The sequence below is a fragment of the Scatophagus argus genome, chromosome 2 (genome assembly GCF_020382885.2).
Source record: "Scatophagus argus isolate fScaArg1 chromosome 2, fScaArg1.pri, whole genome shotgun sequence".
NCBI lineage: Eukaryota > Metazoa > Chordata > Actinopteri > Scatophagidae > Scatophagus > Scatophagus argus.
Genome location: NC_058494.1, coordinates 16,452,577 through 16,474,199, shown reverse-complemented (window position 1 = coordinate 16,474,199; position 21,623 = coordinate 16,452,577). Strand labels below are relative to the sequence as shown.

The 21,623-nt window shown below is 43.0% G+C and overlaps 1 protein-coding gene across 4 annotated transcripts in view; it reads left to right on the top strand.

Annotated features, from left to right (window-relative positions):
* The window catches only part of dlc1 (DLC1 Rho GTPase activating protein), an 84,716-nt gene that overhangs the window by 57,959 nt on the left and 5,134 nt on the right, over nucleotides 1-21,623 (top strand). For 3 of the 4 annotated variants that reach the window (XM_046414294.1, XM_046414300.1, XM_046414309.1), the window contains 9 exons: nucleotides 8,735-8,806; nucleotides 10,557-10,638; nucleotides 11,829-11,892; nucleotides 14,260-15,920; nucleotides 16,509-16,688; nucleotides 18,418-18,577; nucleotides 19,584-19,791; nucleotides 20,388-20,604; nucleotides 21,043-21,157. In XM_046414294.1, coding sequence (XP_046270250.1) covers nucleotides 8,735-8,806; nucleotides 10,557-10,638; nucleotides 11,829-11,892; nucleotides 14,260-15,920; nucleotides 16,509-16,688; nucleotides 18,418-18,577; nucleotides 19,584-19,791; nucleotides 20,388-20,604; nucleotides 21,043-21,157 — 2,759 coding nt within the window. Of the gene's footprint in view, nucleotides 1-1,945; nucleotides 2,290-8,734; nucleotides 8,807-10,556; nucleotides 10,639-11,828; nucleotides 11,893-14,259; nucleotides 15,921-16,508; nucleotides 16,689-18,417; nucleotides 18,578-19,583; nucleotides 19,792-20,387; nucleotides 20,605-21,042; nucleotides 21,158-21,623 lie in introns of those variants that run through there. The other variant, XM_046414318.1, reaches the window with a different exon arrangement.

Below are 21,623 nucleotides of genomic sequence, written 5' to 3'. Positions count from 1 at the left end.
TGGGGAAAAACTGTTTTTGCTTTATAAATTATGTAGTGGGTTCCACAAACACAGAAATGTACAGTATGTTCCCCCACATTGTGAAGTTATGTATGTTTGGAGTCAATTAAACACAACTCTATAGACCTTTTTGAACAAACTGTTATTAAACTTCAATAACAAAAATCCATATAGGCTTTTTTCCGATTTAGGAGGTGTAGTGCTTCGTAAAAAGTACTGTCAACATCAATTACAGGCATAAAGCATGGGAAAATCCATTGTTAACCGGGTTTTACTGCTGAAGTCTCTGAGACCCCAAACATCACTGATTTTCTGTTATGAACGTCTGAAACATGTCATCAGTTCAAAATCATGTTTACAAGTAATTCTAATAAGATTAGCAGAAGTTACAACAGGTGTTGAAACAATGTAAAGTATGATTTATTTAAATGTTTTTAAAAATGACTTGGGCTTCCCAGGACCCCTTAACACAATAGGAAACACTAATGATAAATGATACATTTCTATTTGTGTTTTCTTGGATTACAGGTTTCCTTTTTGAGTTATTAAAAAACTATTATTTTAGAATACACTAAATCACAAGTGATTCCCACCCTCTTATGAATACCTCTGCTGTAGGCTATACAGACTCATGACTTTGCTCACTTTAATCGCTGGCAGGATCTCTTATGGGTGAATCACTTGTGACTCCTCAGTCAGCTGGGACCAGTATGGCAGCCAACAACAGACTGCACAGTTAGCCAGGATTTTCTGCATCATCCTTTCCCCCCTCGCAGTCCAAGCTTTGGATTACATGTATTTCCCAGCCACATTGTGCTTTCTCTGTGCTTTCCCTTCTTGTGCCACCTCACGGTCTGTGTGTTCACCATGGCAATAACACAGAGCAAGCTGATGCCAAACGCTGACGTTGTTGAGGAGTTCTTGGAAAACTGTTGATGAAAAGTGGCTGAGGGAAAACTGCTAAAGTGGACAGGCTGTTTTGACACGGACCAATTTTAAATGACCAATCAATCTTGTAAATTATGCATTTATCACAAAATATTACTTTTGTTCTGTTGGAAAAAAGCAAGAAATTTCGACAGAAATTGGAAATTAGAAAATGTTTTAAAAAGAAAAAAAAGACATTTTTAATACAAAATAAAAATTGGGATCTAAACTAGTCCTGTATAGTTTGGGGTATCAAGAAATCCGAATTTGCCTTCAAAATCATTCCTATAGTAACAGCAGGCCTAATTACTAACTAAAATAATTATTTTGACATTTTGTAGTCTGATCGAAGTGCAGTGCCATCAGCTTGTTTACTTCATCACTGCTCCCTAATCTGCTCTGCAGTCTGTGTTGTTATTGCAGACTCAACCCGAGGTGGTGTACGTGCGTCTGGCGCGCCGTGGACAGGGGCAGGACCACAGGGCATTACCATACCTGCAACAGTTCTCTTTTCACTGCGCCACTTGCTCTTTTCAGACTTAATCTCGCGTCACAAAAGAGCGTCTCTCAGTTGTCTCCACTATTTTCTAATGATATGCAAACTGGGTACCAACTGCCGAGCCAATTGCTGCCTTTCAGGCGAGGTGGATGATACTCTCTGAAATGAATAGAAGGGAATCCACTGGAGTCCATGAATCACTTTCATTTTTTATTTTTGGTTTCCTTAGAAACTCTTGCTTTGTATGAGTAACATTTTTAAAGAACAATCAGTTAATTTATCTAGTAGCAGATAAAAAAAAATAAGAAGATCAACACAAGTTAGTGAATGAAGCGCAGAAGATAAATGAAAGTTCCGCTTCGGTGTCAAGATTAGCGCGCTTTGACGCACTATTATGACAGATATTGCCGCAGCAATAAACTTCTCCCCTTTGCATTATGATCTGCCGGAGTGGATCTGTAGGTCTCAGCTCCTTATCAGGTGGGGTGTAGCGGGGGGTGGAGCCACGGCAGAGTTGCCCATTCCTAAAGCTTGAATCACACTACTATCCATTCACATTCCTGCCGGGAACCGCTTCATTCAGGGACGCACAGCGTTGGAAGGATTTGAAGATTGTGGGAATTCTTTTTATCGCAGCCATATCAAATATAACCATGGATTTACTGCCCTGTGCAGCGATCAGAGGACACTTACATACGACTGTGTAGTTTGAGTTTTCTTTACACTGGATTTATTATGCGGGCTTCGCCTTAACGGTGGAGTAGACCTGACTGGACAGTCTCATAGCCTGCCGGGGCGCAGCCGGGAGTTGGTTTTATGCTGAGGCTGGACGCGACCGAGACATTAAAACATGATATTAACACGTAAGCCAATTCCATAATCATTACATTAAGTGTCCATTTTTGATTGTTTTCCACTTATTGTCAAATTTGCATGCGGTTTCCTGTTTATCCAGGAGAAATGTAGCTTACTTGTAGGCGTAATTGGTAGTCTTCAATGCTCTTATTTTTTGAAAAGTTACATTTGCTATTTAAGGCTCTGAAGGTCTGCTTGAGTTTTATCTCGAATTAAAACACAGTTTAACTCGTCTTTAAGGCGCCACGCTGCGGGCTGTCAGATAAGAAATCTCCCGGCTTTGCGCATAACTCCGGGTCTTCAGTGTGGTCGGTCTTGATCACAACTTACTGTTCTCGTTTACGTATAAAGGTTTTCGCCAATTACGCACGAGCACGACCCTACGAAGTCTGACTTGATAAAAGGCGGTTTAAAATCTCCGTTCGTTTTTACGCGCAGTGGATGGTAGCCACCAGCAGACACCAGACGGTTTAAACTCTATCAAACTTTGATCCGACCTGTGGAAACACGTTCTTGAACTGCAGTGTTTAAGCCTAAATCGTGGTTTGTTTCTTTCATTGTTATCAAGTCAAGGTTACAAGCCCTTTCGTGACATTTCTGCCATCTCAGTGCTGCCAGTATGTTCAGTTGCCTGCGCCTTTTGCCTAATTGCCGACCCTTTGCTGGGGCTGTATTGAGGCTGTATAAAATCCCGTTTTCAGTCCTGTGCCGGCAGACTCAAACTGATTTGTGGGCTTTGACTCTTTGTCTCATTTGTTTAACTGTTGGCTCCTACACATGGCTCCTTATCAGCTCCCTCAGGACTGGAACAGATATGAACACAGCGAGGTTGAGCTGAGTCATATAACCATTAAGAACGTGCTCGCAGACACTCACAGCCATCATGACGAAATCTGAATGAACATTACCAACAATAACCGCTAACCTGGAGACTGTATGACATTGACACCATACTTCTACATACACTCAATGAAAGTAACTCTTGGTGAAATAGAGTAATCAAGTATAGAAATACTAGGAATTGCATATTTTTTGTTCTCACTCTTATTTCTCCTGCATGTATCTTAATTAGTTTCAGAGGTGGGATTGGATGGTTTAGCAGATGTTGGCTGAGGTGGGAAAAGAGCAAATAAAGGAAATACACTTCATATGCACTCTTAGTGAAACAGGAAGTGAGCTGAGGCCTTATCTGAAAGATTTACATCCAGGTCGCACTCTGTTTCTCCATGTCCTGTGAGGAGACACATATGTTCATTCCCTCTGCTGAAGGTATTCTGGCTGTACTGGGATCTGTTTATGAATGGATATTATCAAGGTCCTGACAGGTAGGCTGTTGTCTGTCTGTGGAAAGCTTATCAGTGGCTTTGAATATGCCTGGTCACCTGATACACAGCTAGGGTCCTCCGTGTGAGCGTAAATCTTTCATCAGGGAGCACAAGGGGCTTTGGGGTTAGCTCTGCAATGATCCATGTGGACCAGCTGCGTGTTTGCATGGGTATGTGTCTGTGCATGTGGTGGTAGATAACTGGAATGAACCATGGTTGTAACCTCATTATTCTTTCGTGCATGTGTGTGTGTGTCAGCAGGACATAGTTTGAGGCTGGCCAGATGGTGATATTCCTGGCATCGTCTCAATTAGCCAACAGTCAAACCCTCTCAGGGAACACCAGCTGTCTCAACCATGGAATCACAAAACCTAATACCCATCAGGAACAAAATCTGTTATCACCCATCTTTGCATTCCAGTACTAGAGAGTACTAGAGGGATTTTACAGTGATCACATCAAGAAAGCTGTTGTTTTCAGTTGTCCTGATGCTATCATACTGATTCAAGATGTTGTGGACATTCATGAAATAGCTTAATTGATTGTGAATATATCCGGAACACACTCTTCAAATTCACGAACACATCAGAAGTTTGTCCTTGTCATCGTTAAGGTGAAGGACAAACATTGGCAGCATCCAGGCTCCTGGCTTTGCTTGCTGTAGATTACTGCTGAGCCACAGAGTCTGGCCTGGTTTATCATCTCACCTGTCTAGACCCACTTTGCAGCTCCTTCAGAATGACCCACTCAGACCTGGAGTTGATAAGAACCCTCTGCCTGCCTTTTGGGTTGTTTACAGGCTGTACTTTGAGACCCAGCGATGATCAGGTGATTCCAGATAAGCCACCTCAATTCACAACCGTTGTTAGTCAAGCTTTCTTCTCTATCTTCCACCTTCAAAGACACAGACCAGACCAGTGATAACTGTATTCAGACTCTTGACCTCCAGTTTGCCATGCATGTAGCAGAGCCTTTGAGGTGGGAAACAGCATCCTTTGTTTGTTAGCTGCTGACAAACTCCCAGTGGAGCTCAGCATTCAGGCTCGGTCAAGCCAGACCCTGCTGCCTCCTCCGATGGGGGGAACTTTGGTCGGCAATTGTGAGAATTTCCTGCCACAGGAAAGGAGAGAGGAGCAGGGCCGAGCAGAACTGAAGTAAGCTGAGAGAGAAGAGGAGATGAGGGTGAGACAGGGAAAAGGAAAGCAAGCAAAACTGTGATGGATAAATTTAGAAGTCGGTACCGCTGAGCAGTGGATGAAGCTTAACTCTGACAGGCTGCCCAACGTTTCAGCTTTGGCCAAATTCCAGGGGAAAAGCCCCTTGTGATCCATATAAAATCTCTATTAGCATCAGCTTTCCTGCTTTTAGTCATGTTATCTGCTGACAGTTGCTTTCATCTTTCTTTCCCACTGAGACGGAGTGTGTCTCACTGTGTTGTATTTGCTCATTCACATCAGCTAGTACCATTGAGTTCTTCATTCATATCCACACAGTGATACATTTAGCTTAAATTTGTAGAAATTATGAAAGAACACACATTTTTTTCCATGTAAGTTGTCTTAATGAGGTTCTTTCACTTCCAGCCAAATATCCACCTGTCTTTCCATCCCACGTGTTGGACATGTTTCAGACAACCTGTGTGGCTCCCTTAGCAGCACCAGGAGTTCTGGTCTGATCACATTATCAACACATCAGCCCAGCCAGCTGAATATCTTTCTGTCTGTTTCTAAGCCAACCAGGCCGCAACAGGTGATGGTATGATAATAAGACAACCAAACAAGGCAAAGGTTTGTTTTAGCAGAAGTTCACCATTTGCAGACAGGGAACTACATTCTGCTGATGCCTTGTGTTGCTCCTGTAGCTCAGAGCCTGCAGTCTTTGGGGTCAAAATGACAAAAGTCCTTGTGGGCACATGTGTATTTTAGAATAACTACATTTACTATACTTGTTTTCCTTCCTGACAGTTGTTACCATATGAAAAACACTAAATATATACACAAAGGAATGTGTCCTGAGTGTGCTGCTCCAGAATTACACTACACGTTAGGATGTATGTGGTGAACTCCAGCATAACTAGTTTGCCAGGGCACACAGTATTTTTAATGCTGTAGTTGGTTTTGAATCTTAGGTGCTGGCCTGACTTCTTTCACATTTGTAATCCATTGTACTTCAGCCAACTTGGAACATGTAGACCAAGTATCGCCATCATTATTATATTATTATGGTACTGAACTTCAGCTTTATGTTTTAGCATAACTCAGTGATCTGACATGTTGAAGTGCTGAGTGCTTGATGTAAGACATTTGTCCAGTGTGGCTTTGTAGACGTCTTCAACCATGAGGACATTTGGTAAACACACACAATCACCGGAGTCAGTGTTTGTCTTGGCTGCCTCTCCGCCTATTATCTGGCCAAGAACAAACGAAGGCAGGGCCTTACAGCCGGGTGGTCGGCAGCCACTGCAGCGCCGCTTGGCTCTCTTCCTGTGAGGGAAGCAGGAAGAGGAAGTGAGGTAGTTCCCTGGCGAGGGCTAAGGAATTGGGGTGGTCAGTGAGGCAAGACAAAAAATAAAATACACCCATGAATCTCCAGTTATCAAAGCAAATAGAAATGTAAAGGACTTGGGAGGGGTGCTGTAGGATGACAGTTTTATGATCAGAATACCTGAGATATTCTTACAGGCCTCTTTTGTGGCTTTGCTGATCCAGTTTTTTTAATTCCCGGTACATAAGACTGAATGTGTGTGTGAGACTCTATTGTTAAGTTGTTTGTGCCAAATGCCCCATGCCCCTGTCCACTTCCTGCAGTCAAGAATGGAGACACAAAGTGCAGTGACAAATATTCAGCTTTGTCCATTTGCGTGGTGAATACTGTCATTATTTTGTTTCCTAGGCGCACCAAGCTCACATTATGTCACTGTAAAGTAGATTTGACACACATTCTAGCCAAATGGGGTGTGTTACTGGATAGCTTCCCTCCAAAGGCACTTAATGGATCCCATAGCCCTCTTTTCGGGGTTTGGGGGTGGAAAAATGTGTTTGTATGTCTAATTTGCATTTCAATAGCTTTACTATCTTTTGAGTGATTTGTCTTTAAACATGAGGTTTGTCCTTGCAAACGCACACAGGCCTGCATGTGCACACACAGAGAGATACGCAAGCAAACACAAGAATCTCTAGCCCTACACAGTACTCTATTTCAAGAATGCTGGTATAATTACCCTTTGGTTTCTATGTTCCCCTGTGTTCACTATGCTCCAAAAATACTTGGCTCAACACATCTACCAAACACACAGCTTCATTCCATTTCACATCTGCGAGGAAATGTAGATCTCATTTGTCAAATAAAATCGCGTTTAAACATAGTTCCTAATGTATTATATGACACTTGGGTGCATCCTGATGTCACGGTGGTTTGCTTGAGGAGTGCTGGCCCTTGTTGTGGTAAAGGGAAGACCCTGTCTTGGTCGTGTCACACCTTGTTGTTAGTGGGTCTGTCTGCCGTCTAGGCTTGTTGTTGGTATGTAAATGCTTGTATATAGTTGAGCCCAGACCCTTTGCAGCAACAGCCTTCTCCTGACCGCTGCATCTGTCTGACAGTGCTTTTTGGTTACCTTTCCTTTGTCCATGTCAAGTCTGTTCCCGCTCGTTAATATTTTGTTTGTTTGACATGATTTAATACATTTTTAACTCAACAGTGTCTCTGTTGTTCTTTCTCAAAATAATGAAGTATATAGTCCGTCCTTACTCTCTCCTTTTCATGCTCCTGCTCTTGAGCTTGAGCTAAAAAGAGCAATTCCTTGGTGTAATTTAGCCTCGAAATGAGGTGGAACTGCCAGACTGGTGTTTCGAAGATAAAATAAGCTACTTTGCATCTTTTTACCGGTGGCTACTATTAGCTCAGTCATGCTTAGCCAAACATAGCCCCCTGCTTTAAAAGTGTAAGAGACATTACTATAATGTCTGAATGCAAGCACACTAGAATTTGAAACTGAAACTTTTAAATGGCCTGTCTGGATTTTAGCCATAACAGTTCTTGTATTGGTAACTGGATTATTTGGCTTTCGTCTTTATAGTCATTCCATACGTTGTTACTTCGAACCATGATTTACCATTTATTTTGTCTCTTCCTGCTTTTGTTACACTGGTTTTGCTTTACAAGTCTTTCTCAAGGTTGTGCTACATTCGTACTTGCTATCATTCCGCTAAAGAGGACATTGTAAAGTCAGCTCCTTAAAGCTTGGAGACATGTTTCTGTCTGCCGTTTCTCCACATGCTGCTGGTGGTGGGGGTGATGGAGCAATTGAGGAGGTTGGGGTGTTTGCTGCCATTTGGCATATGTCAACTAAAGGGCTTTCACGGGTAATTGGGAGACATCACCATGGCTCCTCTGACACAGTGTATCTCAACATTCAGTCAGTACTTAGCATAACAAGCCCAAATGTCACACCTTGTGTTTAATGGTGTTGTGGATATGGAAGAGTTTGTCAGTGTTGAAGAAGTGTTGTGGCCATTTTTTAGCTGTAGCTATGGCATTGATGGACATTTGAGAAGCATACATTTAATGTGTGTGTAAAATAATCTTTTCCTACATTCATTATATCTACAGAGATTCCTTAAATTTTCCATATTGGCATCATAAGGGGGCAGCACTACATTCACAGTCCCCCCAAAAAATAAATCCAGACAACAAACAAAAGAAATTTTAAAATGTTGGAATGTCATAAAATTGTATATTTATATCTGTGGGTACAGTACCGTGGCCATATGCATATGAGAAAAGGTTCCACACAGGTGTTTTTTGTCTGAGATCTATGTGAACAACAAAAATCATTGTCTTGCGTGGATAAGGAGCTTAAGTGGTGCACACTTCGGGTGTGAGGGGGGTTAACACAATTTGCACGAATGATGCTTTGAGTTCTGGCTTTAGAAGCATGTGAGAGGAGAGTGACTGTGTGTGAGATAGCTAATAAGGTCAAGGGGTTCACGTTTTATCTGCTGTCGGCACGTTTGAGTACTCAGTTCTAGAGTTTTGTCTAACTTGATTGTAGTTTTTGTTCAGGAGGGTTAAAGTGTCTCCTCCAACACCTAACATGCCCTCATATTCTTCCACTTTTTTCTCTCTGCAGAGATTGAAGCCAAAGAGGCCTGTACCTGGCTCCGGGCAGCAGGGTTCCCACAGTATGCCCAGCTTTATGAAGGTACGGACCTCATAAAACACTACCAATCACTGATCAACCACAAGTAGCAATAATGGTGACAAAAAGACCAAAAAAACATGACTGCCCTTTAGGGTTGGTATGAGAAAACCACGAGAGAATTAAGAATTTTGGCTTAAGCAAGTTATGCTGTTGCTTCTGTTTTTTTAAACAAATATTTGTAGAAAAACATCCGAACTGATATCAGATTGGCAGATTGAGTCATGCTAGGTAGCTAATAAAACACATTTTTGTGACATTTTGTTTAAACTGACATCACATGAATACAGAACACTCATCCTGTAAATAAAGTGGTAGTAGTCATTCTGTCAAACTGTGAGCACACACCCCAGATGATGTTTAGCTCACAGAAGTCCACCATATCCTTTTCAAGCCCGCAGAATGTTCAGCACTCACACTAGTCCCTTTCCATGCATACTCACCACACATAGTGTCACATTCCTGAGGAGTAAAGAAGGGGTGTGCTTTCTCTTAGCCCGACTACTTTGCTTCAACGTATGCACTTAAAGCCACACAAACCTTAGCTGTATTCCAAACATTAACTATGATATAACTTGAACAGTAACTGTTCAACCAAAGGTCTTCCTTACGATGTTAATATAAACACAAAACATGTTCTCTGTCGTTACTCATGCAGTGACAAATGGTTGTGAAAGAATGCTTTGCTTGACCTGTACGTTTTAAATACTCTCTCATCAAAATACATCAGACGTTCTTCACAGTCCATGTAGCTACTGCAACTATACTATGGCGAACTATGGGCATACCAGTTGCCCTTATGTAACTACAGGATGATGACAGCAGGGCCGATTTACCATTCTCAACAGGTCATTGCTTGTTGCCACTTAACCGTGAAAAGTTTCCTATTTGAATGGAAAGGTCATTGTGTTTCTGCACAGGTGACGAGGCTGTTTTTATACATACATCAGCAACAGCACAAAAGTGTGAAGAGCAATCAATCACTGTGCAGATTTTAGTCTCTTGCTGATTTGTCACTTGTGGTCGTCTGCACATGAGCAGGAATTTGTGCCGATGCTTGACACATTTTTCCTTCCCTTGTATCCGTGGGATAATCTCTATTGTCTGTGCTGTCAAGACTATTGCCCCACTAAAGATAAGCAGACTGATAGGTCTGTTCGAGTACAGTAGGTTAAAGGTGCCTCCCCTGAATAGCATTTTCTTATCATTATCACCCTCAGGGGTTTAGGTAGAAGATTCCAATTTCGGGTTGGGTCAACACATTCCAGAAAATGTCTTAAAATCTGTCCATCCATCCCTAAAGCAGAGCATGGTACTTAGATATTCTGTATGACTTTATGTGTGTCTCACTAGTAATGTTGAGATTTAGTGGTTAAGTGATCCTGTTAATGAGGTGGACTAGGGGAGAGAGAAAGAGAATCAGTAAAGGAAGTTGGACCTCTGAGCAGCGATGGAGTACCTATTGTCATTCTTCAATCAATCCCCTGTTTTCTCCCTCTGTGCTCCACATCCCCCCTGCCTGCCAGGTCTGAAAGCTGCAGCTGTGTTTGTTTGGTCGGCTAAGAAGCTACTTCCTCTCTTAGCTTTTCATCAAGGCTGTATGGGGGGAGAAGGTGGGACGGAAGGCCCTGGTGGGTGTTTGAGTGGGTGGGCATTTTTTAAGGCTAGGGGTTGTAGCTTTAGTTTTATCTGAACACACTGATCCAATCAGTGGCATGAAGATACCCACACTGTTCTGACTCTCCCTGTTTAGATGCCCAGTTTCCCATTGACATCTCCTCAGTCACCAGAGACCATGACTTCCTCGATCGAGATGCTATTGAGGCTCTCTGCAGGTGAGATTAAAGATTAAATTGAAGTCAAACCGAAGCTTTTGTACTTCTTTTCTTTTGATGTTATGCACCATTCCTCTTATTCTTCCTCATCTTCTTTTTGTACTATCTCTTGTTTTTCTCCCAAATAAAACCATGAGGGCATGACTTCAAAAAGAGGCCTGCTTTAGAAAGTTGCCGATGAGATGAAAGATTGACACGATAAGCACCTTGGAGCCATGTACTATACCTTTTCCTCTCTCCATTTTAGTTTTCTATGCCCTTACCTTCTTCTCTTGTTATTTCCTTCTTTCTCTGGGGCTGATAGGGTTTACCTCAGTGATTAGAGTCTTTTGTATTGTCCTGGCAAGCACATAATCTCACTCCTACCTCTAACTGCAGCATTGCTACAGTCACGCAATGCTTTTTACATTCATGCATTTCTTTTGAGATACAGGAAGACCTGGCCCATAGGCCTTCACCACAGGAGAATAAATGATTTCAGTGCTTCAAACATTTCAGACATCTCAGTTTATGCATATGAAAAAGGACTAAATGTGAATGTAAGTATCATTGGGGAGGACTGCATTCTAGTTGGTGCTCCAGCCATATTAATTAGCATATGAGGAGGTGGTTAATGGCACTTTAATGGAGTTGACTCCTTCATCAAATTCCAACTCTCAGTAATAAACCACAGCAGGTGTCCCTCCATACATCTGGAAACTATCATCTCAATGTCTCCTCCTTTGACAGACTTTTCCCCCTGCCCACAGCCCCAAATATCCCTCAGTTCCCATCCCTTCATCTCTCCATTGTTACATGATCTGGTCTAAGAGCTCTCCAGAGGGTGGACCCCACCACCACCCTCACTCCCCTTCTCCAGGTGGCTGGGGGGATAAGCTTTCCACCCCCCTCCCCATGTTGTCGTCGCCACTCCAGCAGATTTCAATCTCCTCTCTCCTTTTCTGTCTGCCTCTCATTCTCTTCCCACTCGTGGGGATTATCCTTCAGCAGCTCATTAGCCAGCCGGGGTGCACCCTCAGCTCCCCTTTTTGTCTTTCTCTTCCCCTGTTCTGTTTTTCATCATGTTTCATCTTTTCTTCCACCATACATCCTGACGAGAGGTATGTGTTTTAGGTAAAAATCAGGGAGCTAGAATCTTATTAAGTCCGTTTTAAATGTAACTGATTTTGTATGTGTGTGTGTGTTTGCAGGAGGCTGAACACCCTCAACAAGTGTGCTCTCATGAGACTGGAGATTTCACCGCAAAGAAAAAGAGTAAGTGCACATGCACAAATATTAATTCCACTCCTTTCTGAAAAGCTCCTTTGCACGTCTCCTCAGCCACAATTGCATATCCTCACCGCAGCCATCAGTTCGCTCGTGGCCACAGGGCACAGCTGCGTTTTCTCTCATCTTGTTTAATGAGAAGGCACCTGTTAAGTTTATTTCTATATCAAGTGGGCTGTGAGGACCCTAGGGGGAAGGAGGATAGCTTTAATGTCTAAATGAAGGGGTTGCATTTACCAGGACCTCCCCCTACTCAAGGCGTGCTCCCCGTCTTTCTAAAATACTTCCTCATGCTTCTGGTTCACCATTAAAGGAACTACCACGCTACTTTTGTTGCATTCTTGCAATATGGCATGTTTTTTATGTAGCTTTTAAGAGACATGTAACTCATTCCAACATCAAATTCTTATATTTACCTTTTAAGGAAACAAGCATCTCAGAAAGTGTTTTTTCTCTTTGAATAAAGGAAGATCATTCTGTGAATGTACCAGTTTTAGCCTGGGCTGATTTACACTGTCACTTTGTGACAAAAATAGTCCCCTTATGTACAAATCAACCTTAATTCCCTAATGGCCTAAAGTGCTACATAGAAACATCATTGTTCTGTGTGTGGTGGTATTCATTAGGATGACCCTTTCTGCAGCACCTTTCATTTCAGGAGAAGTCAACAGAGAAGAGTAGAGGAGTCAAAGAGGTTATTTGCCATCTTTGTGGGATGACCCCTACCACCACCTTTAGGCAGCTTAGGAATGCATTGATCTCCATCTCCTCGATTCTTCTTTCTGATTTGTTCTTTCATTCCTGCTAATTGTAATAGTAAATACTTTTCATCCTGCGGGGTCCTTGTGATGTTCAAAATGGTCACCGTTGTAGCAAATGCTTTGGTGGCTTGATGGATAAGATGTGAATGCTGATAAATGGTTGACGCACTCTGTGCACAACAAATAACATACTACCATTATCTCACATTCCAACTTACATAAGTTGAGAAAAAAGCCACAACGGAATCTGAAAATGTCACGAAAGTCTCTACTGTCTTGTTGAAATCATTGACGTTAATGAAAGTGTTGTTCAAAGCAGGGATAGATCACACTTTCTGGCTAATTTCCATTTGAAATGACATCATGTTTCCACTGTAAAACATATAATTAATGATGCCTGTATGTGGAGCCCATGTGCCTAGTGAAACAAGAACATTGGAACTCAACTAGTGGAAAATGGATTTCTTGCATTTAAACATGTCTGCTGAAAATTTTTATTCAATGTGCTAATTTTCTGGCAACTTTTTCTGGTTTTTGCTTGAAAACCTCTCGTCTGTTATTTTCCAAACTTACTATTTTGTTAGAAACAAGAACATTTTTGTGATTTGCAGATTTTACATTATAGGTATGACTTTAGACCTTTTTTAGACCACTGTGATTAGGAATTGTGAAAAGGCTGGATATCTCTGGATAAGGAATAAGGATTGGCAGTTGCAGTGTATCAATGACTGTCTCACCCTCAGTGTGTGTGTGGATGTACAGACAGAGGGGATAAAGACTGTAGGGGGGGAAATGACCCCAGTCTGGCCGGCTGCATTGTGAGCTATGGGGGTCATAATGGAATTTCCTGAACTCCCTCCGGGGGCCTAAGATAGATTAAACAAAGAGAGAGAAGTGTGTGCATTTTGTGAAGGTGCCCACTCTGTGACTCAGTAGTTTCTTTGTTTTGTATATGTATTTGTTTGTACCGGTTTACTGGCTGACTGTGCTTCATCAAGTCATTCGCTTCACCACAAGACTTCAATTAAAGATAATGTCATGCAAAACCATTTTCTTTTTATGTCATTGGCATATCATATATCTTCTAAGAGGATTTCCTCTTCACATCTTCTTGTGTAAAGGCATTTGATATCCATTGAATATCAGTATCTTTCACATGTTTACTTACATACTTTATCAATTGCAAAAGAACCTCAGAAATCAGTTTCTTATTCAGTACTCACACTATAAACCACTTCAGACCGAACAAATCAAGTAATAAACAATTAAGACAATAAAAAAGCAATAATAACTACTAAGACGCAGACAAAATGATTAAATTCAAGGGCATTGTAAACTAATGGCAAGACATTATACATTTAAATGGAATGAAAACCCAAATGTGCAGGAAGTATTGTACAAATGCAACAATTGTAAAATAAATTCCATAACTCCACAAAGTTTCCTGGACCAAAGTGAGGAATGTTGGACAAGAAATTGAAAACGTAGCAGAACACAATGTCTAACTCTAACTGTCCCCTTCCTTTCTCTTTTTCCTTCTCTTCTTACTATTACCTCCTGCCTCTCCCTTATCCCCTCCTTTTCCCCTAACCAGAGTGAGGACTCTGATGAGGACGAGCCTTGTGCCATCAGTGGCCGCTGGACCTTTCAGAGGGACAGCAAGCGCTGGTCCCGCATGGAGGAGCTGGAGGTTTTTTCCACACTGCCCTCAGATGCTGTTTTGCCCTCTTTCCACAAGGACCAAGTATCCCAGAAAGGCAAGCTCGCCCTGCGCGAAGGCAATAGCTCAGAGAGTGTGCTCACCGACCTCAGTGAACAGCCTGAAGTGGGCTCCATTCACAGCAGTGGGAGTGGAGGGAGGGGAGAAGAGAAGAGCCATGGTGCCACCCTGACACCTGAAGCCACACCTGCTGGTGCCACTCGTGCCAGCTCTGTAGCTAGCATGTGTTCATCATCGGGCACTGGCGGGTCAGGATGTGCTAATGAGGACTCTCTGTCTGATGGGATGCCTCCGTCGCCCATGGAAACACTCGGACAATTCACCTTTGATGTGAAAACAGGCATGGGGGGACTAGGAGGAAGCCTCGACAGAGGAGGCAGCAAAAGTACACGTTCAAGAGCTAAGAGTTTCCTTAAGAGGATGGAGAGTCTACGGCTGCGCAGTGGCACCACCTCCAAGAGAAAGAAAAAGGGGAGCACCAGTGGAGGGAAGATAGAAATCAGTGGCCCTGTCATCAAAGAGGGTCTGGATGATGACAAGCTGCGGAGGCTCAACTGTGTGGACATCTCCAGTATCAACCTCAACCAGAATCTCAATCACCACCGCAATCCCACTCAGACAATGACACTTAACAGGAATCGATCTGTGTCCTACTCCACTCAGACCAGTAACGGCAGCACTGGAAGCACTGGGAGCAGCCAGTCTGAAGCTAGCAGTGGAAGTGCGGTAAGCACACCGAGCCCAGTGACTCGCGCTCGCAGCCACAGCACGGCAGCAGGCTCTAGTAAGAGAGGAGGAATGTATTTGGAGGGATTTGATCCTTTCAGCATTCCCCAACAAACTTTAGATCGACATCCAACACCCCCACCCAAATCTGCCCCGCCCATCCCCTGTCAAGCCAGTAATGGGATGGCAGTTGATGAACAAAACCGCAAGAACAATTTCAGTGTTCGAGGCAATAGCAGACAAGCAGAAGAAGAAGAAGAAGAAGACGAAGAGGAGGGTATGATCTTCTTTTATTTACCAGAAGGTCACAAGCCTGGAACTTTCCCCAAAGCCCTGCAGGACGGGAGTTCACGCAATCACAACGGGAATGATAATGGGAACTCAGTGATCCTCAGGGGGCGGCAAAGTAGACGTCAGCGTCGTGGCTCTTCGGGTTCCGTCGACAGCCGGCTCAGTTTTTACGACAACGTCCCCTACACAGAGAGAGAGGAGGAGGAAGAGGGGGATGAACAGAAGCTGGAGCAAGTGCTGCAACACGTCAGCGGCCTGCAGCGCTTTGTTAATGCCTGGTCAGAGGCAGCGGCTGGTGAAGAGGAGGAGGAGGAGGAGGAGGAAGAGGAAGAGGGAGACTCAGATTCTGCGCTGGACTCAGCCTCCCCATGTCCATCCTCTCCTCTGCAGAACCGACTGGAGGAGACAGAGAACTGCAGTGACCAAGACAGCACAGGAAACCCGCTAGGCGAAGGAGAGGATGGGATGAGAGAGAGACGAGATTCTGGTGTTGGGGCATCTCTAACCAGAACTAGCAGGTCAGTAAAAAATAGTTTTAACTTTCTCCCAACTAATGCATTTTTGTTTTGTTGGTGAATTTATCCTTTAAACGGGAAAGCTATCATTTGACCTGCTTCTTCCAGACAAGCACATGCTTTTAGTCTTCTTCTGCAAAACTCAAACTGCAAAAGCACATGAAAAAGTTCAAGGACCACAAAATAATAGAAAGACAAACATGGAGGTACCAACAAAAAGAGTTTTCTAAGAAAGTGACAGCAAAGGATAAACAGAGCAACACGCTGAGACTTCTCTCCTTACGTAATGGTGCTGAATACACTGGAATGTTACTTGGTCTCCATGGGACTGTGGCTGTTCCTTGAGGAATCCACAGGCAGAATTACATTTGGGGGTGGGGGGCCAGTCTCTTGATTGATGTGTACATAAATCCCTGTAATCCCCAAACCAATCACTTGGCATCTAAAACAACAAATACTGTGTGTGACTGTTCAGTTTATAAGCAAAAGCACAACACAGATCCCAACACTCAAACTCTTCCTTTTTAATCAGCATTCTTCTTCTAACATCTCAATTTGCCCTCCCTCTTTTCTCCTTCCCCCACACTCCAGGCCACAGAAACTACGCTGGCCGAGCTTCCAGAACTCCCATCGGCCCAGCTCAGCCTCTGCCCAGCTCCAGATCAGCTGTCAGTCTGTGCTACAGATGAATCTGCTCCAGAAGCTCTCCCTGCTGCAGCTCACTGCTCTGCTGGAGAAACACACCCCCACAAACAAACATGGCTTCAGCTGGTGAGTGGATTGAAGCGTTGAGGAGATTTCGTACAGCAATTGACACCACGCAGACTGATCGTTTTTAAGGATTGTTTTTCATGTGAAATGCCTTCTGTGTCTGGGTAATTGTTTCTCGTAAGCAATGCCCTTGAATTGATCCATTCAGCCATCCATCCGTCTGACTACAGCCCCTCCCAATCCCCTCCATCTGCAGGTTGTTGTATAGTGTGGTGACGGCTGTCCACAGAGGTTGAGTTTCACATTCTTTTCCCAGGCTCGTAATTGCTGGGAACGGGTGTACATTGTCGTTTTCTCAACAGGGCAATCATGGCAGTTCACACGCATGGTGTTACAAGAGCTGGAGGCTGGAAAGATTGGTCCTCAACAATTATCCCTCTGCCACAATCTTCTCTACCACTTCCAGACTATTGATCTGACTTCACTTTATATACTGCTCCTGATTATCCAGTGGTACCCAGTATCCTCCTTACTGGGCTGCCAAACCTGAATAGCGCCTTCACTTCCTGCATTTTTCTCTTTTTTTCTGAAGCGAAACACTCGGGAAAAGTCTCTTCAATAGGTCATTTGACTGGGAAGCCCTGAGCTAAAAGCAGGGTTCAAAATGATATAAAGCAAACTTAACATTTTGACCAATAAATATAGTAGAGAACATTCCTCATAGTTAAAATATACAAGCGAACAAACATTATGCTGCAAAACTGTTGTGAATCAATCATTAGTAGTTACCCAGCATTACCTGTTTTTTAACATCAGAAGAAATTTTCTAAAAAAAGGACCCTTAAGTGAAAAATTACATCTTTTTGTTATGTTTTTCCGCTATCCCTACATCTTCTCCCTGAGGCCCTTACTGCACAGGAATAGAAAGTGTTTTGACCCCAGCTTGTCTTATGACAGGCTGAAAGATCACTGAAAGACAGAGGCCACTTGTTGGCAGCTGGAGGCCCGCACATATTCAGAATTCCAGGACCAGATCATAATATGCTCCTTTTCCATTTTTCCCAAACTACAGTTCAGAGAACCAGTGTGAGTCTTGTGAACTCCTGCTGTTACAAAGACAAGCTTGTCCAGAGTCACACATAGCATCTCTCCGCTAAACTCACTCACACCCATGCAGATAGACACACAGCCATAAATCTGTGGGTGCATTCTTGTGAAACGGTCGGAGATGCATGTTTCAGCACTGGGCTTAGTGGTTATAAAATTGGTCTTCACTTGCACCCAAGTGTGCTCACACAGAGTAGCAAATAGTGAGACAGACACTTTGTGCGGATGTATAAAGCAGTGGGATCCGCCCCTTTTGACACCCTAGCGTCCATCCTAACCCCCCACCGCCCACCCTGTTTATCCACCCCTCTCATAAACCCGGCGACAGGCTTCTATAGCCGCTTGCTTTCTTCCCCGCACACACATAAAACACTCATACACACATTTTGGTAACCAGACTATTTTTTTTTTTTGTAATTTGCTTTACTCTCAGAGTTATACATTAAATCCAAACTAATGAAAAACTATTTGAAACATGTCCATCTTGTGAATGAAAAGTTTGCGTATTTTTCTTGTTACTGTAATGAAGTTATTGTTCAAAATAGAGTAGGTTTCTCATATAATACCCAGTAAAAATGAATACATCTTACATTTACAGCTGAAGTGATAAATTTGTATCAATCACGGCATTTGATATGTAGCAGAATATTTATTAGTCTTCTTTTGTGTGTGTGTTTTGCAGGGCCGTGCCAAAGTTTATGAAGCGGATCAAGGTGCGCGACTACAAAGACAGGAATGTGTTCGGTGTGCCACTACAAGTCATCGTTCAGCGTACAGGCCAGCCCCTCCCTCAAGGAATTCAGCAGGCAATGCGCTATTTGCGCAATCATTGCCTCGATCAGGTAACATATATGGACAGATGTGTGCATAATCTTGTGCATATTCTGTAACTGCGGTGTACATATATCTTCAAAAGTCATTTTAAACAGCATCCACAGCAAAGATAAAAGTATTTTTCTTTAAAGCTCTGAGATTACGTAATATCAAAATTGTATGACATTTGCAATCAGTCAAATATTCTTCCATGAAGTTTTCACTGGATGTTACATAAGATGGAGCAGTGAATTACAAAAAGCCCACTTCAGAAAGATACCCACTTTGTCAGTGTGTTGTATACGGTTTCTGTCTGTTCCCCCTTTTCTCCTCTGTCACACATTCGCTGGAGCAGGAAGACCTGGAGAGAGTCAAAGTGCGCAGCTGTTAAGTCACACGCGCGTCCATCTGTTTAATCCATAGACATTATGAAAGATTTATCTCTGAGTGTGTGTGTGTACATTCGTAAAGGAAAGAGAGAGGGAGTTTGGAGAAAATAGGCATTAATGGAGTTCAGAACAGAAAACAGTGGTGGCGTTCTTTTCGATGCAGTACAAGGCGCCTCTGTTTGAAAGTGGTGAAAGCTCATGGAAAATATTCAGACTGGACAAGCCAGTGGCCTTTTTCACTTTTCCTCCCCAACATTGCCATTTCATGCAGCCTTAAAAAGCCACTGACGCAGTCCTACACAGCATTCAGTACAAGAATGCCCCTTGGGTGTCACTGAGCTTGTAAACACAGTCAACAACAGGATCCGTTGTCATGTAACCATATTGACTGTAAGCTCTGGATTTGGGGATAAGTCAAGAATATTATTTTCAATGATAACAGTCAGCAGCTTTAAAAGACATTTCTTTTTTCTGTGTTCTCTGGGCACTTTAATCACTTTTGACACGCCTTAATGATAGGATCAAACATTGTACTCATGGTAATACTGAGACTAATAAGGGAATTATAGTTCAAAGCTGACTCAAGTTTCTGTGCCTGTATGCATCATGTAATCCTGTGTCTCTCCGTCCTTTGCCTCTTTTCCAGGTGGGTCTTTTCAGGAAATCGGGAGTTAAATCGCGCATCCAAGCTCTTCGTCAGATGAATGAGGCGAGCGGCGCAGATGGAGGAGGAGTCAACTACGAGGGCCAGTCGGCCTATGACGTCGCAGACATGCTGAAGCAGTACTTTAGAGATTTGCCAGAACCCCTGCTCACCAGCAAACTCTCTGAGACTTTCCTCCAGATTTATCAGTGTAAGAACATACACACATACATTCAAAGTATAAACAAAATCTTGTAGAGACATACACATGCAGTAACACATGCCTTTGCTTTACACAGACAACCACATATCTCTAAGAGGACTGCATGAAACGTTATTGTTTTAGTGTTTTGGATACCTGCCTTTCATCGGGCACGAAATTCTAAAAACTTAAAGAAGAAAGCAAACAAGATGAGTGCAGGAAATACCTGTGCAATGAGGTGATACGCTGTGTTGTTTCATTCGTCTGTGACTCACTGTTAACATGGAGCTCAAGTTTGATTTCTTGTTGATTGTAACAGCTGTATTAGGAACTGATTCTGAAAGAAATGGTGACTCAAAACCAGTCCTGTGCATGAGCTATGAAGGATATAGTGCACACACACACACACACACAGGCTTATATAACACACTTAGGTGAACACAGATCCCATCATAGCTCATTCCTGGCAGGAAGGGAAGCTCCACACAAACTCAAGTGAACCAGGAGACTGAAAAAAGATGACATAATGCAACTTGACATTGGTTATTAGTCTTTTTCTGCATGTAATATTAAATATGAATAACATCCTCCCTTTTCCCTCCAAGACATGCCTAAAGAGCTCCGTCTGCAGGCGGTGCGCGCCGCTGTGCTACTGCTGCCGGACGAGAACCGTGAGGCTCTACGCACGCTGCTGTGCCTGCTGAGCGACGTGACAGCCAGCGTGGCCGAGAACCAGATGACTCCCACCAACCTGGCTGTTTGTCTGGCGCCGTCCCTCTTCCACCTCAACACCCTGCGGCGCAAGGAGAGCTCCTCGCCAAGGTGTGTGCCTGCTGCGTGTGCGCCTCTGCGCAGCTGCAGCCATTACCTTTCTTTTGATTGCCATCACTGACACAGTTATTGTATTAGCAGCTTACATAACATGTAATGTGCTGTATATTCTCAAAACAGGAAAGGGTCAATTATAAAAACAAAAGAACAGGATGCTGTAGATGGTGGAGATGAAAAAGGAAGAAAGCAAAGCTTTAGCGAGGAGGAAGGGAGAGAGACAGAGGAAAAAGAGAGGTTACATAAACATCTTAATGTAATAAGGAAACACACATTTTATTCCACATTTGGCAGAAGGCGGCTCATCACGGGTACTCAGCGAAATTCTTCTTTTGCTTCATTTGACCTCTTTGTTGCACCCTTTCTGCATGTTGGGTGCTCTTAATAAACTTCTTGCATCCATCTTATCTTTTTCTTCTTCATCGGTCAAAGGGTGATGAACAGGAAGCAGACATTGGGAAAGCCGGACCAGAAAGACCTGAATGAGAACCTTGCTGCCACGCATGGCCTGGCACACATGATCCAGGAGTGCAGGAAACTTTTCCGGGTCAGTAGTTAACCACACTGGAAAGTTAAAGTTAATGGTAAAGGCCACAGAGGTTTACAGATTGACACTTAGGTCACAAACTGCACAGTGAATGTCACCTCTGGTTCTCTGTATCATGTCAAGTACATTGTGTCCCTGTGTTTGTCCTCTAAACAGACAATTACAAAACCTGTTGATCCAATTCTTGCCTTCATTTGCTCAAGCAGTGTCGTAATTACATAACTCTGTTTTTAGACACCCGCATTGTGCAGAACTGGACTTTACTTCATATCTCTGTCCATTTAAACCAAACTCAAGCTTTATGAAAGAACTTCTAATACAGCTTAGTTCCATAAAACCCAAGAAAAGACATCAGCCGGTGTTGTTCTGTGCGTCCATACGAAGAGTACTTGGACCAGAAAAACGAGAAATAATCAGGAAGAGAGATTAGTAATCATTTAATTTACATGATTACTAATCTCATTTC